General features: G+C 50.4%; 1 protein-coding gene across 2 annotated transcripts in view; it reads right to left on the bottom strand.

Annotated features, from left to right (window-relative positions):
• Positions 1 to 21,259, bottom strand: part of LMF1 (lipase maturation factor 1) — a 247,098-nt gene that overhangs the window by 103,203 nt on the left and 122,636 nt on the right. For both annotated transcript variants that reach the window (XM_062588096.1, XM_062588095.1), the window contains exon 5: positions 3,085 to 3,252. In XM_062588096.1, the coding sequence (XP_062444080.1) occupies positions 3,085 to 3,252 (168 nt within the window). The remainder of the gene's footprint in view (positions 1 to 3,084; positions 3,253 to 21,259) is intronic.

Below are 21,259 nucleotides of genomic sequence, written 5' to 3'. Positions count from 1 at the left end.
TCTTGGATGACATTTTCTCGCAGCTCACCTTTGATCCTGGCAAACGTGCTCTGGGTGCTATGAGTTGATTGAGAATATCTCTGTGTGCAGATGTCCTGCAAAAACTACACCCACAGCTGTAAATCACCAAGCCCTCCCCAGTCTGCTGGTTAGTAACAATGAATAATGATTTTCCTAATGGGAACTGGCCAGCATTCAACCCACTCCTTGATTTTTATTTTTTCTAAAGCAAAGTCTATTTATATCGAGTGACTTGCAATAAGTAAAAGCCTTGGACTTGCTGGGGAATTATTAAAGATCAAAAAGCAGCCAAATGGGGAGATTTCCGGAAGCTCAAGTTAAGGGGACCTGCGTCCACACAGGCAGAGCCCAAAACACGCTCCCACATGCGGACCGAAACCGCAGCGCTGGGGATGCACAGAAGCAACACGTGCGCGTGGCGCCCAGGGCTCCACCATCGCACCAACCTCCTGCACGGTAGGTGGCCGGCGACTGCCCGAGGCAGCGCAACCTGCAAGCTGCGCCCACGGCAGAGCCGGCCGGCAACACCGTCGGAGACGAACCTCCGCTGAGACGGCAGCAGCCTTCCAGCCCCTCCTCGCCGACGCCGCCTGCGGCGGCAGCCCGCTCGCTAAGCCCTTTTCCTTACGCACGTGAAAGAGGCGAGAAGAATAAGTTCACACTTGAAAAAAAAAAGCTTTCTTTTTTTTTTAAGCACGACTCTCTTTTGGGCTCCTGACAAAGCAATATTCTCCAGGCCAGTTGGAATCTGGAAAAATACACTTACTCAAGCTAGCCACCATGACTCCAATAACAATTATAAAATGTCCAATAAAACTTGCATGTAATGTCAATTCAAATCTTGAAAAGCAGAATTAAGTGGTATATCAACATTAAACTTTATTGCTTCCTTTGCAGAGCACAAGTATTGTCAATAAAAGTCATTCTGAATGAAGAAAAGGGTAGTAAATATTAAATAAACAGGTTTTTGTTGAAATGCTATAAATGCACCAGAGCCGCACACTACACTGGGACCCTTTTTCCCTTTGCAGACTCCCCTCGTGATAGAAATAAGTCAGTAATTGCAAACTATCAATAACGCACCAATTAAAGGGTGGTTAGATGCATGCATTTACAATATGGCATTATGAGCCTTTATCGCGGGCAGTTTGCTTGTGCAGATCGCCCCGGCTCCACCTGAGCCCCTGCCGCACACGGCAGGCGTACGGCTCGTTAGGGGCCTCGGGAAGCCGGGCGCCTTCGCTGGCCGTCACGGCCGTCCCCAGCAGCGTCCCGGCCCCGTGCCAGCCTCCTGCGCGGGAGCACTTCCAACAGCGAGAAAGCAGAGCCGAGCACGGGGAGGAGAGCGGCAGCTGGGAGGGCTTTCTGGTAACCCGGGTCTTTTCCGGCAGAGAGGCGCGAAGACAAACTACCGTCGTCTCAGGCTCTTAGGCAGCTGCTCTGCTACCGACACAGGACCGAACACGACAGCCCTGCCCCGGCCCTGGGACTGGGCAGCACGGCTTCGCTTTCCGAGGCCCTTCACCGCGGTCCTTTCTTGGCCCATTTGCCCTAAAACCCAGCAATCACCGCCCTCCCTAAGCCTCCTTACAAGCAAGACTATCTCCACTTGCAATCCCCAGCATGCCGACCTGGATTCCGTCGGCACCGGCTCGGCACTCATCCCCTTCCTCAGTGATGCTTTGCTTTCTCCACGGAGGAGAAGGCAGGTTCTCCTTTTTAGAGTTGGGCTGAACCTCCTGGTTACAGAGGAGACATCACCCGCGGTGGCCGACGCAAGCAGACCCAGCGTGTTAGCCCCAGACGCAGCGATGCCCCGAGACCGCCCTGAAGCCGAGCGCCAGCGAAGGGCAGCTGCCCTCGCTCTGCTCCCGGTGCGCGGACCTCCGGCTAAACCGAGAAGATCCCTGACGCCAAAAGGTGTGTAAAGAGAGCAAAGCAAAGGTTATACGTCCTGCGGTAGCCAGACACAACAGGACGTGTTTCAGAAGCAGGGAGGGCAGCAGCCTTCTCTGTGCGAATGCACAAATCCCTTGGCTTTTATGTCAGCCCTTTAAAACCCGATCAGCATTTTTGTGGTTTACCAATAGAGTTTATAAGCTGTTCTCCAGTTTAATCATGGCACGTATTTACAGGAAGCAGTAACAGCTCCAGTATATGAATTTCATGATGCTGCAGTGACACTGAAGAAACACTGCAGTAAGCACGAGCTGGAAGCTGCACTTCTGCAAGTTGGAGGGGCTGCGGTTTACTGAAGTTTTTCAATATTCCTGGGGCAGAGGAGAAGGAAATCAGATGGGACCTAGGAACGTACACATTCAGCATCTTCTGTTCTCTGCCTTTTGCACAGATTCATTTATTTCATGTAAAAAAATAACTGGAATGGGAATGCTATTACTTTGCGAACAAATGATTTTCACTATGAACCTTGGCAAACTTGGCGGCTGCAAAAATCAGAACTCAAATGTTTTCAGAAAAACATTAAAAATCTAATTCTCTTCAAAAATTTACTTCTGGAGAAATTGCAAATATTCCTCCAGGCCTTCCACAACCTTCGGTCAGAGCCAGGGCCATCACAGAATCAGATTCTTTGCCCTGGTCCCTGTGCTAACATTTCTCTGCCACCCACATGGATGGAATCTAACCAAACGCAAGGGAAATAAATCTCCAGGAACACACCAGCAGCAGTCATACCAGCACGAATTACCCAAAAGCTGGCAGCTAATTGCTTTGAATCATCTTGGTTCACTCCTGTCCTGGTAGTGATGCAGTTCCTCTGGACACTGCTCTGGCAGAGGCTCGATGGGCTACAGCCCATGGTGCTGCCGCGACGGAGAAGGTGCTGCCCCCGGCCCGCTGGCCTGCACCCTGGCTGCGGATTCCCGAGCCGGCATGAGCGACCCACGCCTGCAGCTCCACCACCCTGTCCTGTCCCAGCTGACAGCCCCAGGACCTGCCCCGCTGCACAGCACCCACATGCATCACAGGAGAGGTCTAATGCCCTTCAACCACCCCTACGATTTCTTGGGGGAAGGTGTGAAAGCAAACCCAGGAGCGTCTCACCTGGAAGAGGATCTGCAAAATGCCGTGTACGATGCACATGCGACGCCCAAGGAAGATGAAGAACGGCACCACGAGCTCGATGAAGTGGTTGAATAATGTCTCAAACTGATGAAACCACCACGGGGAGCGATGCATGAAATAAGCTATCGGGTTGGGCACCGGCTGGGTCTGAAAGAGGAAGGAGAAGACACGTCACCTGAAGTTGAGCCCCTTTCCCAGTCTGACCACAGGGCTCCCTGCAGAGCTCCTTGGCTTTTCTCCTTCCTTCTCCAAACTTGCCCACAGAAGAGCTGTCCTTTGCCTCTGAGGAGTAATTTCATGTTATAGAAAATTATTTTTCAAAATTTTTCATGAAAAACAAACGCATTTTTAAACCCACACATCTTTTAAAAAATGAGAGTTTTAACTTTCTCTTTCGTTTTCCATTATAATCAAAACCTCCCATTCACCTGAAATGAAAACCACCCTTAGGCAATACTGAAACGTTGTTTGACACCAACGGATGTTAAATCACTCTACAGAAGTGCTAAGATGCTCAGAGCAGCCATGCAGATAGCGAAACCGAGAGAAAGATTTTCCCAGGGTCGCGCAGCAGGTCACGCAGAGCCATGAATGGAAACCAGATTTCCAAACCTAGGAGATACTCTTTCAGAATGTTTAAATTTGAAATAAATGTGGTGGTAGCATTACTTTCCAAAATCATAATTCAGGAGAGGAAAGTATAATTCCTCTAAACATGCTATATTGGTTTAAGATATTTACGTGCTGGCCTCGTGACAATATTTTTCTTCTATCAGCCTGAAGTTTTTTGACACTGGGAAATCTTCCACCCAGTACAACGTTTTACAAAGGAAACAAAAACAAATACTGACACATTAACAATTGCAACCCGTAAAAATGCTGCAATTTAAATAAAAAGAAGGTAACAATTTACCTTAGCACATCTAACTAAAGCTCAAATTCATTATTGATGCTTTAAAATCCTGTCAGAAAAAAAAAAGAGGATGAAAACACTGATTTTAATCGAAGGAGACACAACACATCTTTAAATTATTTGTAGCTAAATCAAAAATACAAACAAAACGGGAAAAATATTGTACTATGCACGGCAGTTGAGTCCGCTCCCACTGCCAAATCCCACAACCATTGTAATTCCTTATTAGCAAAGCTGGGATTAATAAAGCTCTCGCTCTCTCCGGGCTGGAAGCTGCTGCAGCCCCTCAGGCCGGGCGACCGCATCCTTCCTTCCTCGGCCGCGGGGGCACGGGGCCGCGGGGGCCGGGCGCCCGCTCCCGCCAGCTCCGGCCCCGCTGCGAGCTCCTCCGCCGCTCTGGCCGCCCCGCAGCCGCCCCGGCCGCTCAGCGAGGCTCTCGAGGAGCTCTCTAACCTCGCTCCCGAACCGCCGAGAAACGCCCGTGGCTTTCCCCCAAAAGGGCCGCTCGTTTCCGGGGCTTTTTGTTGCTGTTGCTTTTTCGTTACGAAGCCGCCCGATGCGTCGGCCCCGGCGCTGCGGCGGGCAGCCGGCGGGACGAGCGGGCGCTGCCGGGCTCGTCGCCACCGCCGGGTCCGGCCGCTCCCGCGCGGGCAGCGCCGGCCGCCCGGGAGCACGGGGGGACACGTAACGTTACCCCCGTAGTTAGACGTGTGCTCCCCCACGAACCGAAATCCCCGCGGCGCGACGGTGCCGGGCGGGCGCGCGGCGGATGCGCAGGGCTGGGCTGCCGCCGCTTTGTTTTGACGCCCAGGCCACGGCCGACCATCGGCTGCGCTCTTCTGCTTCGCCGCCCGCGCCGCTCGCGCCCGCTAGCAGAGCCGCTCCGGCACCGCAGGCTGCGGCGGGCAGAGGCTCCCCACGACCCGCGCCAGCCCCCGCCCAGGACCCCCTCCCGGCGCTCCGGCGGGGACTCCAGCGCTGACATTATCACACCGTCAGTGGGGGCAATGCTGTAAGACAGGCAAGGTAAGTCAAACGACAAGCCCCGACTCCCGAGACCGAAAGCCTAAAGCGGCAGCAGACACACGGCGAATAATACGCGGTTCCCGGGCATTTGTTTTGACAGAGGGAAAGAAACGGATTCGATAGGGGAAGTCCTGGCAGCGGGGCCTCTGGAGCCGTCAGCAGCAAGGAGCCCTTCCTCCTCCACACTGCAGCCGCTTCTCCGGAGCGCAGATCTCGAGTACGTAAGGTTGAATAAACCATAGTAACAGAGGAGTGATTTGCGTGTATCAAATTAGTTAAAACACTGGCGGGGGGGACGAGCGAGGAGGAGCCCCACGGGTGTCCCGCGCAACGCGCCCCGCCAGCACGGGCGGCTTCCCGGGCGGAAGCGGCGCTTGCTCGGGAGGCAAAAGCAAAGGGCGAGGGCGAGCGCGCGAATCCGCGCTGCCCCAGCGCCCGCGGGAGCCGGGCCCCCACGCCGGCCCCGCTCCCCGGCCCCGCCGCCACCGAGCGCCCGCCTGGCCGCGCGCGGTCGGCGCAACTAACCAAACAAGCCCTGGAAAGAAGTACAGGAACGTCGTTCAGTCCGGTCTCAAGGAAGCCACATTTCTGGATAGCTCTGTGAAGCATGAAATGCTTTAAAAAAAAAAATTAGCAAAAACTGGCTCTATGTGTCAAGTCAAGGTGTAATATAATAAACCTACTGCCTCTCACACCTCCAGCAGTTAGGGAAAAACTGCCCTGCAAATGTGTTTTGAAATGAGATTGCAGAAAATTAATTCCATAATTCATGGGGCAGATTTGTAACGTGTGACTTCGGGGTGATACTCGGCAGGGGCTGCTTGCACTGATAAATGAATTTGACGTTGCCAGCTAAAGCATGCTCTCTGGCTTGTATCTACCAGGTTTTATGAGGGCTGGTAACAGATTCTAAAAATATGCACAATAAACTGTTTTTTCTCCCTAAGGGGTCTATGGTTTAATTATGTTCTTAGTGAGAACCATTAAAGTGCTAAGTACCTGAAGACTCCTAATTTACTAAACTATATGCTACTAAAACCCAACAGAAGGCTATTATACACCAGAGCAAATGCTCTTCTCTGGGACTGTAAATGCACATGGTCTCTCCTCTCAACCCCTTTTCCCTTACTAGCATGGCATTACATAAACTCTGATGAAGTATTTAATCCACGTGTTAGATACCCCATCTCAGACTAGGAAAATCTCCAGGCTCTCCTACACGTGTGCGTGGAAACAAGCCCCGCATTGTCCCGGAGCAACCCGCTGCCGAAGCTGGGCTGCGCGTGTTATTCCTTCATCGCTGCCGGGCGGCAACCACACGGCATCTGGGGCACAGTCGGTGCGCAGGGAAGACAACGTCCTCCGAGACTGCATGCGAGGAGGAGTCCAGAGACCTATCAAGGTAGTCTTGTCCTTTGCCATGGTGTATTTTTACCTTCCTTCGGACCCTCCGTTGTATTTGCTGGCTTGGCTGGGCATCTCAACAGCTCAGACTCACCGAGGCTTCAGCAAAATATTATCATCAAATTATGAATCAACCTGTCTCGACAAAGTGAACTAAAAATCCGTTATTTTTCTGTTTATAAATGGTAAAATCGGATGATCTATTGATTCAGTTAACCAAAAGTAGACTTGGCATTAATATTAAAACTACACTAAGGATGGCTTGCAGGACAGCTTTTCCAAATACCGCCCTGTATGCCTGTCTCTGAAGTCTGAAGAAGCCCAACTTCATGAAAACCAATGCAAGCATTAAATATTCTTAGACACTTAGGGTACTGTAATTCATTTTTACCTGGAAAGGCACCTCCTGAACCACATACTCAAACCCAAGTGCAGATATCTATGGAAAAATCTTGGAAAACATAGTAGGAAATTAAACAACAACACACAAAAAATTGATGAGAGCAATCAACGATTCAGTCAAAAGAAATAGGATTAGCTTGGCCCAACTGACACTTTATTAACAGTGTGTGGGTACCCAAGGGCTCCAGCAGTCAAAAGAGAGGAAGTCCTTGGCACAAACAGAAAGGTGTGAAGAACAGCAGTACCCTGTCAAGCCAAATGAAAAACCACGCTGAGAATTATTATTAAATGCTTTCCTGCATGCTGCTGTTGCAATGTCCTGACCAACACAAAGCACAGGGCTCCAGCTTCCCTAAGTACCAAGACATGAACTCATCTTCAAAGGAAAACACCGAGTTCTCACATACTTTGGACCAAAATAAATAAATAAATAAATAAATAAATAAATAAATAAATAAATAAATAAATAAAGATCCTCCATTACAGCGAATTATTTGATCAACAGGATCCAACAGGCTGTTTCTCTGCCAGTGTACCCTGCTTCAGACCTTGACCCCTTCTCCTGACACATCTGTAGATCAAAGCTCCACCTTCCAAAACCCGAGCAATGGGCAGCCGTGCTGCCCAAGCAGAAGAGCAAAGGCAGGTGAGCAGAAAGCAGGTAAGCGTATGTCAATCTTCTGCCTTCCTCACTGGTGGGGCTTTGTGGTAGGTGCACTACGGGTGCAGCACGATTCACTGATGAGCAACACCGTGATTTTGCACAAAGATATAGAGGTAGGCTACAGTTTTGATAGGAAGCTGAGCAGCAAACTGCTCAGCATCTTATGTAAATCCCAGTGGTAACTGTGTGTGAGCTTAATACACGTTCATGCACTCCTTTTTATGCATACATGCATGAACACAACTCACCGTTTGCATGCTACCAACATACACACGTATACAACAACTAAACCAGCTAAAACCAGCCCCTTTGAAACCTTTCCGTTATTAATATAGTTCTAATCAAAATAAAATCAAAAGGAAAAATTAAAAAGTTGTTTCTGTCTTAAAATGCACACAGGTCTAATGTCTAGTTGGGTCGGAAGGGGTCAGCTCTTCAGCAATGCAATATCAAAATAATTAAGATTTGATAGAGCTATCAAAAAGAAAAGTTACCTACATGTTCCTGCTGGGCAGAGCTTCTCTTGTGCAGTCAATAGTAATATTCAGTTCATAGAAAAACATACTGGAATCTGCCTGCTTTAAGACAGCAACCCAAGCCAAGGAGATGTGTGTTTGACTCGGTGCCAGCACAACCATAAAATGTTGGCAATTTAGTAGAGACGTAGTGCCGCGCCACTCTCCCAAAGGACCTAAATAAACTTCAGATGTAGAACATATATTTTTACTTTTTATATATATAAATCTGCTGTTTCATTTTTAACTCCTTTCCCCAGCCTTCCCTGCGTCTAAGGTTTTTCAAAGTTGAAACAGGTCCCTACTTCTCCAAGCTGAATGAAGCCTCAGCAATGAAAAGTTAAAAGCATGAAAAATCAGAGAAATGATTCACGTCTGGGCGTTGGGTTTCTTGTGGAATGATGGCTGCACATGCGGCTGCACATGCTCATGGGGAGAGGATCTTAGGAGAAAGTTCTGCCGGGCAATTCTATGCCTCTGTGTTAGAAAGTATCCCAAGGAATTCTTTTTCGTGTTCACAAAGCTGCACTTGCAAAGTCACCGGCGTAGCTGAAACCTTCCTGCCACATCCGTGACATTTAGCTACAAAGCCAAGCCTGGCTCGTGATGAGTCAGCCTCGATTTACACCAGCACGAGTGAGGAGCTATGCTGGCTCATAGGGATATGTTTTACCAGGAGTACATTTAAATGACAGCTTTTGAATTCCAGCAAATTGGGTGGGGGCAGAAAGATCTATAGCTGCACTGTTTGCTTTTCCAGACTGCACCCTACCTCCTGGTCAGAGCTATCCTTCTCAAATAATAAAGACCACATTTCCACGGCCCACAGCATACCTGTTTATTGACTCTATTCCTACATAGCATGCCTTGGAGCTGCTTGCTGTATATAGAGTTAATTGTGGATGTATTACAGATTCACCTATTTATTCTGTACATTCTTGGAGGGGTCCAGAGCTAAAATTACACAAGGAACTGCAGAACAGCTCAGGCTATTTATTTGTTCAAAATCCCTTTAAAATAATTAGGAGGCCTGGAACAGACATCTTGGCTCTGGTGGGGCAAAAAGACTCCGGGGCTACCAACTGCAGATTCTTTATTGCCTTCCCTTCCCAATCCCGCACGTGTGGGAAGAGCCTGTTCATTAGCCGCACCAGCGATGTGTCCTGTTTGGCTTGGGCAGCACAGACTGGAAGGCATCTCAGTGTGAAAAACCAGGGCTAAGGGCCATCAGTTCTTATCAGGAAGCTCCCATCACATTGGGCAAGGGAATGAGATCTGGGAGCTGCAGCTTGCTCCAAATGCAAGGCAAGCGAGCGAGCACTGAGCTAACACTCGAAAGCTACCGCCAAGGGCGATGCCCTGGAAGAGGATGGTACCATGCAACCCTGCAACTGAGGATGTGGAGATGCCAAAAGGATGAGGATGATCTGGGGCCTGATCCAAAGCTCAGTAGGCACACCACTCATTTTTCGCATTAGCTCTAAGGGCAATATCTTCCTGCCATTCATCATCGCTAATGTTCTGGTCTACAGACCTCTCCATCTGAGCTGCCAGAAGGGGGATGAAAAATATTCCTCCACTTGCTTGGAAGATCTGGAGGGTTCAATGACAGAAAAGCACAGGCTCCTCCACGTAGTCATGGCTGCTCTTCCATCCACACGGAAGAGATGGCTCCTTCCCAGTTCCCACCTTTCACTGGCTTGCGACCTCTCCCCACATTTCCCCCACTTGTTAATTGCCAACAACCCAATCAAAACTGAAGCTCCACCTTGTGCCAGCCAGTGCTGGGTGAACGCAGGACGGCATGGTCACCCTCCTCGGGCCCCCTTGGGCTAACACTATGCGCACCAGCAACAGCATTTCAGCCGTCCTGTTTATGTGAAAGGACATAAACTTTCCCTTCCCTCAACTACTGCTATGAACCAGCTGACATAAGACCCTGCACGAACTACGAATCCAGTGTCTCCATCCCCTGTTCCTCTATTTCCCACGTTGCGCCTCCGCAGCAGAGTCCCCACCTGCACAGCCAGTCCCCAGCCCCAGGCGCGGCCCCAGCAGTTGGGGCTGACACCATGTTGACATCATGCGGCGCTTCCTGGTGTGTCTCATACGCTGAGGTTTTCTCCCGATGCAGTGATAGAAACGCACTGCGCAGTCTGACGCTGTAACAACAGAGCTCGCATTCCTCGGCAGATCACGAGGCAGGGTTACTCACCAATATTTTAAATTGCCATTTAAGAGCATATTGCAAATGTGATCCTTTAATTGGTCACTGTTATGGCTCTCTATTAGAGAAGACAAGTTTTTCCACACAAGGTAAGCCCTTGTGAAAGCACTGAAAATGTTTAAAACCAATCCAGTCCTGATATATTTATTATATATTTCTATATATATAAATAATTTCATGAAAAGGAACGTACTGAGTGGAAACTCCATTTAAAATGTGATCCCAGATGGTGGCAAAGCTCTAAAATTGCAAGGCAACATGTAAAGAAAGATTAACGACCTAAAACAGGCACAAATTTATGAGGTGAAAGCCCCTGTAATCCTAGAGAAAAATGATACCAAACGTTAGACTAGACAGCTAGAAAATGCCTCTGCTTAGTTCATATGGCCTCTGCCATTTTACATTTTCTTTTAATATACATTACTTTGGGGTTCATTTAGTCTTTTCTCCTGTAGGACAGAGCTATCGCTTTGGTACATGAACATGCTGATGGATTTGCCAGCTCCCACCAGGCACCTTTATTTAGCAACCGGTAAATCAGATGTCAGGAAACAGGTATTCTGTCCGGCGGTTTGCAAACAGGCCGTGCCCTGCCGCGTGCCCAGGAGATACGCAGTAGATGAGTGAAACCGGGAGCCAAGTCACTGTGTCGTGAATTTTCCAGGGCCTTCTTTTCATGCAAAAACACAGCTGAAGCAAAGAGAGATGTCACCTACCACGGGTAAGTAGCCTAGTGCACATCACGGACCCAAGTGACAGAGACAAATTCCCCTAGAAGGGCTCAAAGCTGGGATGGCTTTCCTGTATCCCACGCTACTGCCTTCATCACGGGGCTGTAGGTCGCCTGAGATTGTGTTTCTGCCCCAGCAAATTCCACCCAGACCTGCAAACCTTCTCAAAGTCTTACTAAGAGAGTCTTCCGAGAGGCTTTTCAACGAATTGTGATTTTCTGACCAAAACACCCACCTTTCAGCAAGAAGTTCTTGGCACACTCTATTTGATAACACAGTTGTGAAAAATAGTACGTTTTTAAAACACTTTGCAAATAAAAAGGTATTCAGGCAACACAACAACATTAAACTAAATCGATCACGCAGGCAGAAAGCAGCTCAGGCCCGAGCTCACCGCAGCGTTCAAACACCGTGATTATTTTGGGTTTGCGGCAGCCCCGGGATGCAGCAGAGCGACGGCGATGGTTGGACGCAGCAGCGGGATGCCGCCGGCCGTGGGAAGTGGGAGAGGCTGACCGTGACCTGCGGGTGTAGCAGAGACACGGATGCAGCGACCAAAAGCCACCACAGGACCTCGGTCTGCTGCTGGAAAAAGAAAGGTCTCTCTTTTCCGTCAGGAGTCGCACAGCCCTGCACTGTAACAGTGATCTGCTGCCAACAGATAGAGCTGCTTAACTACCCGAGGGTCAGGAGAGCATTTAAAATTCAATTTGAATTTAACTACTAAAAATACAGATCACAGGCTGCCAAAAACAGCTGAGGCTGAACCTCCAGAGTAGAAGATGGTCAGAGGAGGAGGGGGATGAAAAAATATTGGTATTAAAAAAGAGGACAAGCTTGCATTCAGTTAGGACACGGTGCCCTTGCCCACGGTGCTCTCCAGGAGCACGTTCAGAGAAGGATGGTGGCTCCCAGCTGAGAACCTACAGCCTCCTTCACTCACCCGCTCCAACATGGGGCCTGGGCAGAGGAGCGAGCTGTCACGTGGCTCCGACACGGATCCGGCCGGGGCCAGGCTCAGGGGAACCTCTCGTCCCTCGCCGGACCCCGTGGAACGGTGCTCGCGTTGCAGACGCTGCGTTTTACAGGCCTTTCCTTCCAGAGTCTCCGACCACCGTGGGAAAGGCCAGATTCAGGCTCCTGAAGCGAAGGTGCTGCTGCCGGTGGCCAGGCAGCCCCCATGCGGGCAGCGAGCCCGCGGCTCCCGTGCCCCCGTTTGCAGGGAGGCCAGGGAAGCCGCCGGCGTCGCCGCGCTGCAATCCCGCCGGCTCCTGCTCGCAGCAGCGCACCGTTTCTAAAATGGCCCGTGCCTATCTTCTATCAATCATAAAGACTCGTGCCATACAGAGGGGTCGGTCCCCACCGAGCCGGCGTGCTTTGAAGGGCAGACGCGATGGTGGTGGGCGGCAGATGCTGGGCTACGGCTGCTCCCGGCACCCCGGGAACCCGGGTGCCACCTACCAGCCACCGCTCTGAAAACGGGCTGCGGCTGCTTTCCCAAAAGCCCTCGGTGCCTCGCTTGCTTCCTTTCTCAAAGTCCAGGGCTAAAACTAGAACCGAATCTCCTTCTGAGGGCCTTTTTTTTTGCTATATGCGCTCATAAATAGGACGTGGAGCGCCAGGCCAAGGAACGCGCGGGCAGCGTCAGAGGGCAGCGTGCAAGAGCCGCCTGCGGCTCGCGCCCGGGTTTGGATCAGGCTGCCTGGGGGCCTGGACATTTACTTTTTTTTTTTCCCCTCCCCACCCAGGAGAGTTACAGCTCGAGACAAACAGTGGGATCATTCATAAAACGTGTTCACAAAGGCTAAATTGTGTCATTAGGAACTCGCTACCTGGACGGTCATTCGAATTCTCCGAACTGGAGCACCGCTTCGCTTCGAGCCAAATCAAACCGACGGGGAAGGAGGGGGAAACTCAGAGCCACCGGCCGCCCAGTTTAACTTTCCAATTCAATGAAAGACAGAATAAGCTGCGCATCGTCTACCTCAAATCAGGGCACTTAAACCAAGCGCCTGGTTTGAGCAGCTGCTGTCATAAGTGAAACCTCCAAGGAGCGCAAGAGCAGGCGTCACTTTGCAGAAGGCATTCTGGTGCTGGTCAGCTCGATGAGTCACCTGGGCATTGCTGAAAGGACTTGGAGCCAAGGCAGAAAAAGAGGGAAAATAATGAAAATTGTAACCTTCATACTAAAACAAAAAACCAAACTCACTCCCAAGAGATTTCAAGAGATAAAAAGCAGCCTGGATTTCATGTCGGGGACATTGGTTGAAAATCTAGCCCCCACGCAAAGTGACTGGCAGCCACACATTGATCAGATGTTTGCACAAGGCTGGAAAGGGTGAAACAAGCTGAAGGTTGTCAGCTCCAGCCATCCTGCCTGTTTGTACAAAGCCCTGCCATGCGTTCCTGGGAAGCTGTTAACTGTAACTTAAAACAGATTTCTCCAAATAATAATAAAAACTGCACTGACTCTTCACTCTGTTGGAGGGGGGCAGAAATGGACTGGTATCATCAGGGAAATGTTTTACCTAATAGTGAAACCCTGGGAAAGCCTTCTGGTGTGGGATTTCCCGCAGTACCATCAGAGAAGTCTGCTCCTTGCTACTCTAGTCACTGTATCAGCAGACCCCAAAAGGCAACTGAGAAACCAGGTTAATAAACTCTTATTCCTTTACTATCTGATCATCAAGGGCAAGAAAAAGATAAAGGTTCTTGAGATTTACAAAAGCCCAGGCTATGAGGAAACTTCTTCATATTGGAAAGCCTACCCAAGTATCTCCCAGAGCAGACAGAAGACCTCTCTGCTCCTGAAGGCCTCACCCCTTGGCTTTTAATACCAAAATAGAGACATCTAGTATATTTTCTTATCTGGTTTGATATGTTCCTCCACTCTGTTTTAAGTAGTAATGCCTGACAACTCTGCCACATACAAGTTCTAATTTACTGAGAGGTCTGGCAGGGATATAATGAAGATGTAACACATTTTTAAAAATCCAAAATTGTTATGCCAATTCACTCCAAGTCGAATATGCAGATAGAATAACATGTGGGGTATCTTATTGCCACTCTCCTGTAGAAACTATGGCAGTATAAACACTAGCACAACTGTGTCCAGTCTAATGCACAGTATTTTACCATTCTACTGTATGAAGCTGAAGCTAGTACAGCTCCTGCACACGCTGTAAAGAGGCCTCAAGACTTCTCCGCAGCACTTGGTCAATGCAAAAGAGTCTTTTAATTGGGCATATGAGCTACTCATCCCTTAAATCAGATACTTAATGATGGTCACAGCACGGTTGCTTGACTCCATTAGAGGCAGCAACTCGCTGTCATGCTGTGGTGAAACCAAGAGAAGGACGACCACGGGCAACCGCGGATCCAGACCACCCTCCAGCCGTGCCCGGCCCCGCTCCAAACAGCTATGAAACCGAAGCCCCTATCTTTCACTCATCTATAAGTACTTACAGCACAAACGGAATACAAACAATCCTTTTGTTTCCCCGAAAAAAAAGAAAAAAAGATCTGCCAAAGTGCAACAATCTGGAGAACAGAAATTGTTACCTTTAGCATTTGAAATTCTTCCCTAATAAAACTGAAAAAAGAGGTAGTTGTTCCAAAGATGCAGCCAAAAACCTCATAAAACTTAGTTCTGTTTCAGGACTTCTCCTTAGCAACAAAGCATGCAGTCTGAAAGAATTTAGGACAATAAAATTAATTAATTAAGAAATGTCTTTGCCATGAGGAGTTGATACACAAACTCTTCAACAGTGAGCTGAATTCTGGTCTCCATTGCCAACAAACTGCACCTCTGCAGTCATCTAAACAAGCTTGGCATCTTCATGCGCGGAAATAATTCAAACAACCTTTTTGCCTTTTCTTTTTTTTAGTCAAATGGTTAAAATAGTGACTCCTTGCAACGATGTGCCCAATTGCTAGGACACTAATCACACGTAGCGGAATGAAAGAAAGGTGAAACCTTCCTGCCGATGCCAGGAAGCAGACTTAGACATCTTTGGACATTTGGATGTAAAAGTGTATGTTTGCAATTAGCAAACGTCCTCTTCCTGCTCAAGGCCTTCCTTGGGTAAAAATATCAATTTTATGTATTTTAAAGCAAAACTGAGGAACTGAGGAAAGCACGTTCTTAACGACTCTCCTGGGTCACCACCAGGCCCCAAAGCCGAGCGGGCGGCACGCAGCCGCGCGGGCAGCTTGCTAGCGCGGGAGGGCTCCCAGCGCCGCGGCGGGCGCCGCGCGGCCGGGCCCCTCCGCCGCGAGCCTCGCGCGGCCGCCCCGCCTGCTCCGTAAGCGGAGCTCGTCTCCACGCTCTCCTAAGGAAAATAAATAAACCCTGCGGACAAATAAATTCCGCCCAATAAACGTGTCGCTCCCTCGTCCCCGCGGACCTAATAATGCCCTCGCGCTTGTCCCGAGTTGGAGCGCTTACAAACCCGCGGCAGAAGCAACAACGTCGCCCTGTGCCAAAAGCTTCAGTTTTAATGCAGCCTTTTACCTCCTTTCCCAACGATAAATAACGGCCTGGAGCCCCGGCCCGGCGCCCGAGCCGCCGGAGGGTGCCGGCGCCGGCCCGCTCGCCGAGGCGCCCTCGGCCCGGCCCGGCGTGAGCAGAGCCGCGCTGAGGCGCCGGGGGGGCCGCCGGCCCCACGCCGCCCCCCGGCACGGCCCGGCCCGGCCCGGCACGGCACGGCCCGGCCCGGCCCGGCCCGGCCCGCCGCGCGGCCGCCCGTCACTCAAGCCCGGGGATGTTTATTTTAACGGCCACTTGCGGTCGAGGCCGGTGCCAGTCGCGCGGCGCCGGTTACGCGGATTTAACGCGGGGGGACTCGGCCCCCCGGGTCCCCGAGCGCGGGAGGCAGCCAGGGCCGCCCCGGCCTAATGTAAAACAACTGAGCTGCTCCGCGCCGGCTTTAACCCCCGCCGCGGCGCCGCCGCTACCGCCGGGGGGGCCCGGCGTGCCGCCCGGCCCCAGGAACGCCCCTTCCCTCCGCCTGGCCGTGCCGCAGCGCTGCCGAAAGCCCCGCTCGGCCCACAAAGCCGGGCCGGGGCAGCAGGGGAACGGCAGACGTCCTCAGCCGCCCGGGGAAGCCGCTCGTGGGCAGGGCGGAGAGGGCTTTCAGCGCTCTTCTGGGTTACCTTTACCCCCCAGGGGCACCGACGACGCGGGCCGGGGCGCCGCGGCGAGCACGGATGCTCTCCCCTCCGCCGGGCAAAACCCGGGCACCGCCGTGCCGCCGGCGCGCAAAAGCTCGCCGTGAGCTCACGCCGTCCCGCTGCGGTGGGATAACCCTGCACGTCGGCAAACGAACGAAGCGAAGCGCCGCGGGGAGCGGGACGCAGAGCAGCAAGCCAAAGGGATGCTAAAATGTTAAATAAACTGTGGCCCGCAGCAAAATTACGCATCGTTTTTGATTGTCTGGACTTGCTCCAAGATGCTAATCAGCCCCAGATTAAGTCATCAAGCAAACTGATGAGCAATCACATTTTGCCCGTACAGCTGGACACCATTACTCGGGATCTGATCTTTCACCAGCGAGCGAAGACGCCTCGTTGCCGCTGATCAGATCCGAGGAAAGGCAGCGGGGGAAGGCTGCAGAGTGCCCGGGCTGGGCTGCGGCACAGCAAAGCGCAGGGAGAGGCCGGAGCGCGTCGAAGCGCCAGAAAACTCAAGTCCCAACTTGGTTTGCCGAGCCGCGGTTAACGGGACAGCTTCAAAACTCCGCAGCCAGTGGGGCTACACTGCAAACAAGTTTTCAGTCTGCTCAGAATTAAAACCTGCCCAGTAAATAATTTAAAACTTAAGTTTTAAAGTAAGTAAGTATCTAATAGGGAGATACAAACAAAATACGTAGCAAAGATCTGTTTCAAACTACTCATCCTGGATCCCCTGCTTGAAGAATAATGAAATATGAAAAAAACACATCAACACTGGCAGTACTGAGTAAGGAAAGGAATTTTTTTTTTGTTGCATATTTGAATACAAATTAAGAGGAAATAAATTAACGAGAGTTGCTATTAGGTAATTTTACTCTTCTTACAAATCTTGGAAACGCGTAACACAACCACCACGTCTCCCAACAGCCTCCCTGCGGTTTTCTCGTCTGCATCGATTTTTCCATGGCCAGTATGCGACGCGCTTTCCCGGGCCGCACTGCGATATCGGACGGCTTCGATTTTCTTCCCGCCGCCCGCCAGCGCCAGCGCACATCTGGCTGCCACACGTAAGCCAATGCTCAGCCACCCCGTGCCCATTCCTCCATTTAATAACACATTCATATGTTTTAAGCGACGATTTGCAGAGGAGGAGGAAGAGGCGAGAACATAACGCAGCAGCTCCGGCTGGAAACCTCCCACGGGGGCCGAAGGGGCGCGTGAAACCGTGGCGCGGCCGCAAGGACGCGGCCCCTTCCCACGCCAAACCTCCCCGGGCCAGGCCACTGCCTTCCTAACACCTTCACCAGCTTCTGCAAACGCACGCAAAATCATATACAAGTTAGGTATAAACGCAAGCAGCTCCATACAAAACTAAACTCTACGGGAAAGACCCCACAGCACCGCTGCATCGCCCAACCAACCTCCGCCTGCCTTCTGCGAGGGCTTTCACGCAAAGCAGGCAGATATGCCTGTGTATCGCGTCAACTTTATTCCATTTTGCCACTAATTTGGTAAGTAAAGTGGCCATATAAAGCATTTTCCGTAACGCTCATATATTAAGCTTTTAGAGCAATTACATGGATTCTCTAAACCCGAGCAAATATTCCTGCTTCTCTCTGGCTTGCCAAGGCCAAGCTTGGAGCAGGGATGGAGCCAATGTCTCCTCCAACCTACTGCATTTTTCATCTGCTGGAAGCAGCCTGGTCCTATTCAACAAGCCGAAAAAAACCCGCTTTGAGCAAAGTCCAGCTCCTCCCCAGCCTCCTGCCTGCCCAGCTAGACCGTGGCAGCCCCTCGGCCTTGCACCCAGGCCGCCCAGCAGCTCCCCAGAAACCGGGCTGTTTCTAGCAGAATACCTTGCCGAGCCGTCTCCTACGTTTTTCTGAGCCTTTGGAGTTCTTACTTCTGTGCTCCAACTCCTCGGTGCCAGCCCGGGGCCACGCTTAATTTTAAGTATGCAAAGAAGTCCTAAAGTGCTTGCTTTTTAGCGCTTGCTTTGCTGAATTTGAGGGGCTCCAGGCTGGGCACTCGCAAGCGCTCGGAAAGTCCAGGATGGGAGATACTGTACAAAAATGCCGGATCTTTTGACAGCGCACAGCTGCAGAAGTAATTCTAGTTCACGCAGATGCACGGGGAAAGAAGAGTGAAATTTAAGCCTCTGCTAAGCCGCACTTTCAGCCCAGAAGAAAGACAACGCCAGGAGGTACGACACCGCAACTGCCTGCAGCTTCTTTTTATAAATAAATAATACATATGTATATTATTTATATATGTTATATACATATATTTATACGTTATATAATATATACACTTATATTAAAACCTGGAAGCTCTCTGTTGCAGAGCAGGTGAGCAAGGCTTGCCTTGCAGCCTGGGGCTGCAGCTTTTCTGAGCAGCACCCACAAAAAGCTGCACAGACGACACGAACCTGCGAGCGCAGATGCTTTATAATAAAACGTGGGAAATAAGAACGTGGAGCTGCATTGTGTTAAAATTCGAGACAAATTTAAAGTCTTGTTCCTTAGCGGAAAAAGCTGGAAACCCGCCCAAGCGAGAGGAGGAGGGAAAAAATAATAACCAGACCAATTGTATATTTCTCCTAGAAATTCCATGTCCTAACGTGCCTCGTGCGCTACACTTGCCGGGTCCAATTTCAATAAATCAACCCAGCGTGCAGAGTAACAGTAGCACAAGTCTTTCTCTCTTTCCATAATACACCCAGGTAAAATCACCGTGAAGCCCAGAACAAAATGCCCATTCTTCGGGCTCCTTGGCAAGGGGACAAATTACTTTCTGCACCTCTCTGTGTTGAAGGACTAGTTATTAAATAGAGCCTAAGCTGCCTTCCCAGCTGTACTTAAATCAAGGGCAAAATAAAGCTAACGTGACTGTCCGCAAGAAATTCTGAGAGTAAAAGAGCAACGTTAAGATGAGGCCACCCCCCTGCATCTGTCTGCCTACCCGTGGATTTAATTCTGATTAGTAACGCGGCGCAAAGCCATACAGCTTTATTATCCAAGGCCACTTGCCACTATAGCCAGTAAGGACACAGACCAGTGAAATCCGCCCTGGTTTTTGTCAATAACTGCCTCCAATTTATGGATTACTCCGAACATCTACACCAGCCACAAGCATGCCGCTGCCGAGAAGGAGCAGACTCGAAAGGGAGAGGCAGCTTCGAGCTGTCGTCCCGTTTGGCCGTTCCGGAGCTGTTTGGGCAAAGAAAACCTAAACCTGGGCCCCATCTGGGAATACAGAAATATGGAAATAACCAGGGAGTAGTAGATGGGTGCAGAAGGCCAAGGAAAGATGAGTTGTAAGGTAAGATGGGAAAGAAGCACCGAAAAGCGGCGTGCCTGAATTCACACGTTGAATCAACACCATCGTCAGGCGCAGAGGAGAGGTCTCCGAGCTTCCCGGCCCTCCTCGCCTGCCCTTCCCGTAATGACATTTCATGCCACTTCTGCTGTGACTCGTTTTACATTTCCTTTATAATCCCTGCTCCTTGAGAGGCGTAACGTTGTTAGGGGATCGCAGCAGGAGCCGAAACCCAGCGCACGGGTTATTACACCGCGGCCGCCGCCGCTCTGCGGGTCGGGGCTGAGCCCCTCCGGCGCAGCGGTGCGGTGCACCGCCGCCGCCGAGGTCCCCGACCCGCCGCCGCCGCCGGCTCGCTCCTGCCGGACCCGCTGCCGCTGCAGCCACCGCGTTGCTTTTAAAGGAGGCTTACTTCAGATTTTGGTTCTTATCTTGCTGCTTTCCTGCCAAACAGAGCTCAACACCACACAACACGCGAGCACTGCGGGCCCCAACGAAAGCCTGCTGGCGGCAGGGAAGCGATCCCGCCGAGCCCGGGGATTGCGCTCTTGGCAAGGAAAACCCCCTTAGCGAAGCAACTTTGCAAATGCAGCGGAGGAGGAAAAAGCTGCTTCCCAGACCAATTTGATCATCGATATTCTGCAGCATTCAAGTATTTCACTTCAAAGTCCTGGTTGCTGTTGCATCCCTGATTCACCATACAAAAACAGAGGAAAAGAACATGGAGAGTTTGTGCCTTTCTTTTCCAGGCCAGAATTAGCAACAAGCTATGGGCTATTTATTGGGAGCAAAAAACGTTTCTGGAAACTTCTATAAAGACTTAAAACACAAAAATTTTGCTTTTTTTGCTGAAACACAGATTTTCAGTAAGTCTCTTGGTACAAGGGCTTTGGAAACAGCAAAAGAATTACTTTTGGTCTACACACACGTGGTGCATTGCACAGAACATGCAAATGGCAAGCGGGTCTAATGCCTCAAATTACCCCAGAAACCTCTGCTGAAAGCCAGCTACCAACGGAGGCAATTAAAGATGTCCCATGGCCAACACCCGATGCTCTACAGGAGCCCTACAGTGGAAAACAAAGATTTGAGGATCAGACTCTACCATAGAGCGTGGAGTCATTTCGGGGGGCAACAGAAAGCCATGCGTCACGCAGGAGGAGTTTGGATTTTCCGTTACATTCTTCTGCATTTTTGCAGAGGCAAACTTTCTCCAAATAACCCCTCACCTATTTGTTGTTATTAAATTACGTCTTTAGCTTGCCACATAAAACACCTCTGAGACTTTATGCCCTGCATAAAATATTTAAAAAGTAAGCTTCTCGCCCACACAGGCAGCTCAGTGCATTAAAAGTATGCACTAGTGCAAACAGTTGCTAGAACCTATGTATTGGTGATTAAATACACTTCCAAGCTGATGCACTAATTAAAATAAAATTTACAAATAAGTAAGCCAGGAGGTAAAACTCCTTAACAGCAGTCACCGTTAAAACATCTAGAGTTCACTGTAGCCCCAATTTTCTCCCATATTTAGAGGAAAAAACAGTTACGAACTGCTAAACATTGCTTCGTTCTAACCTGGTACCCACTGTTAACAACCCGTCGGTCCTACGAGACCGAAAATCTCCGTTCAGCTGATCTCCCTGCTTTCACGCAGACAGACGAGTCCTCAGGATCTCTCAGGCCAGAGGAAAAAGTCGAGAAAAAGGTGATCTTCATTCCCGACAGGAATCATTTTAGTTAAGACTTAGAAACTGGGACTATTTCAGCTCAGTAATGACG

Source organism: Rhea pennata, chromosome 15 (assembly GCF_028389875.1).
Source record: "Rhea pennata isolate bPtePen1 chromosome 15, bPtePen1.pri, whole genome shotgun sequence".
NCBI lineage: Eukaryota > Metazoa > Chordata > Aves > Rheiformes > Rheidae > Rhea > Rhea pennata.
This window is presented reverse-complemented; position numbering and strand designations above follow the sequence as displayed.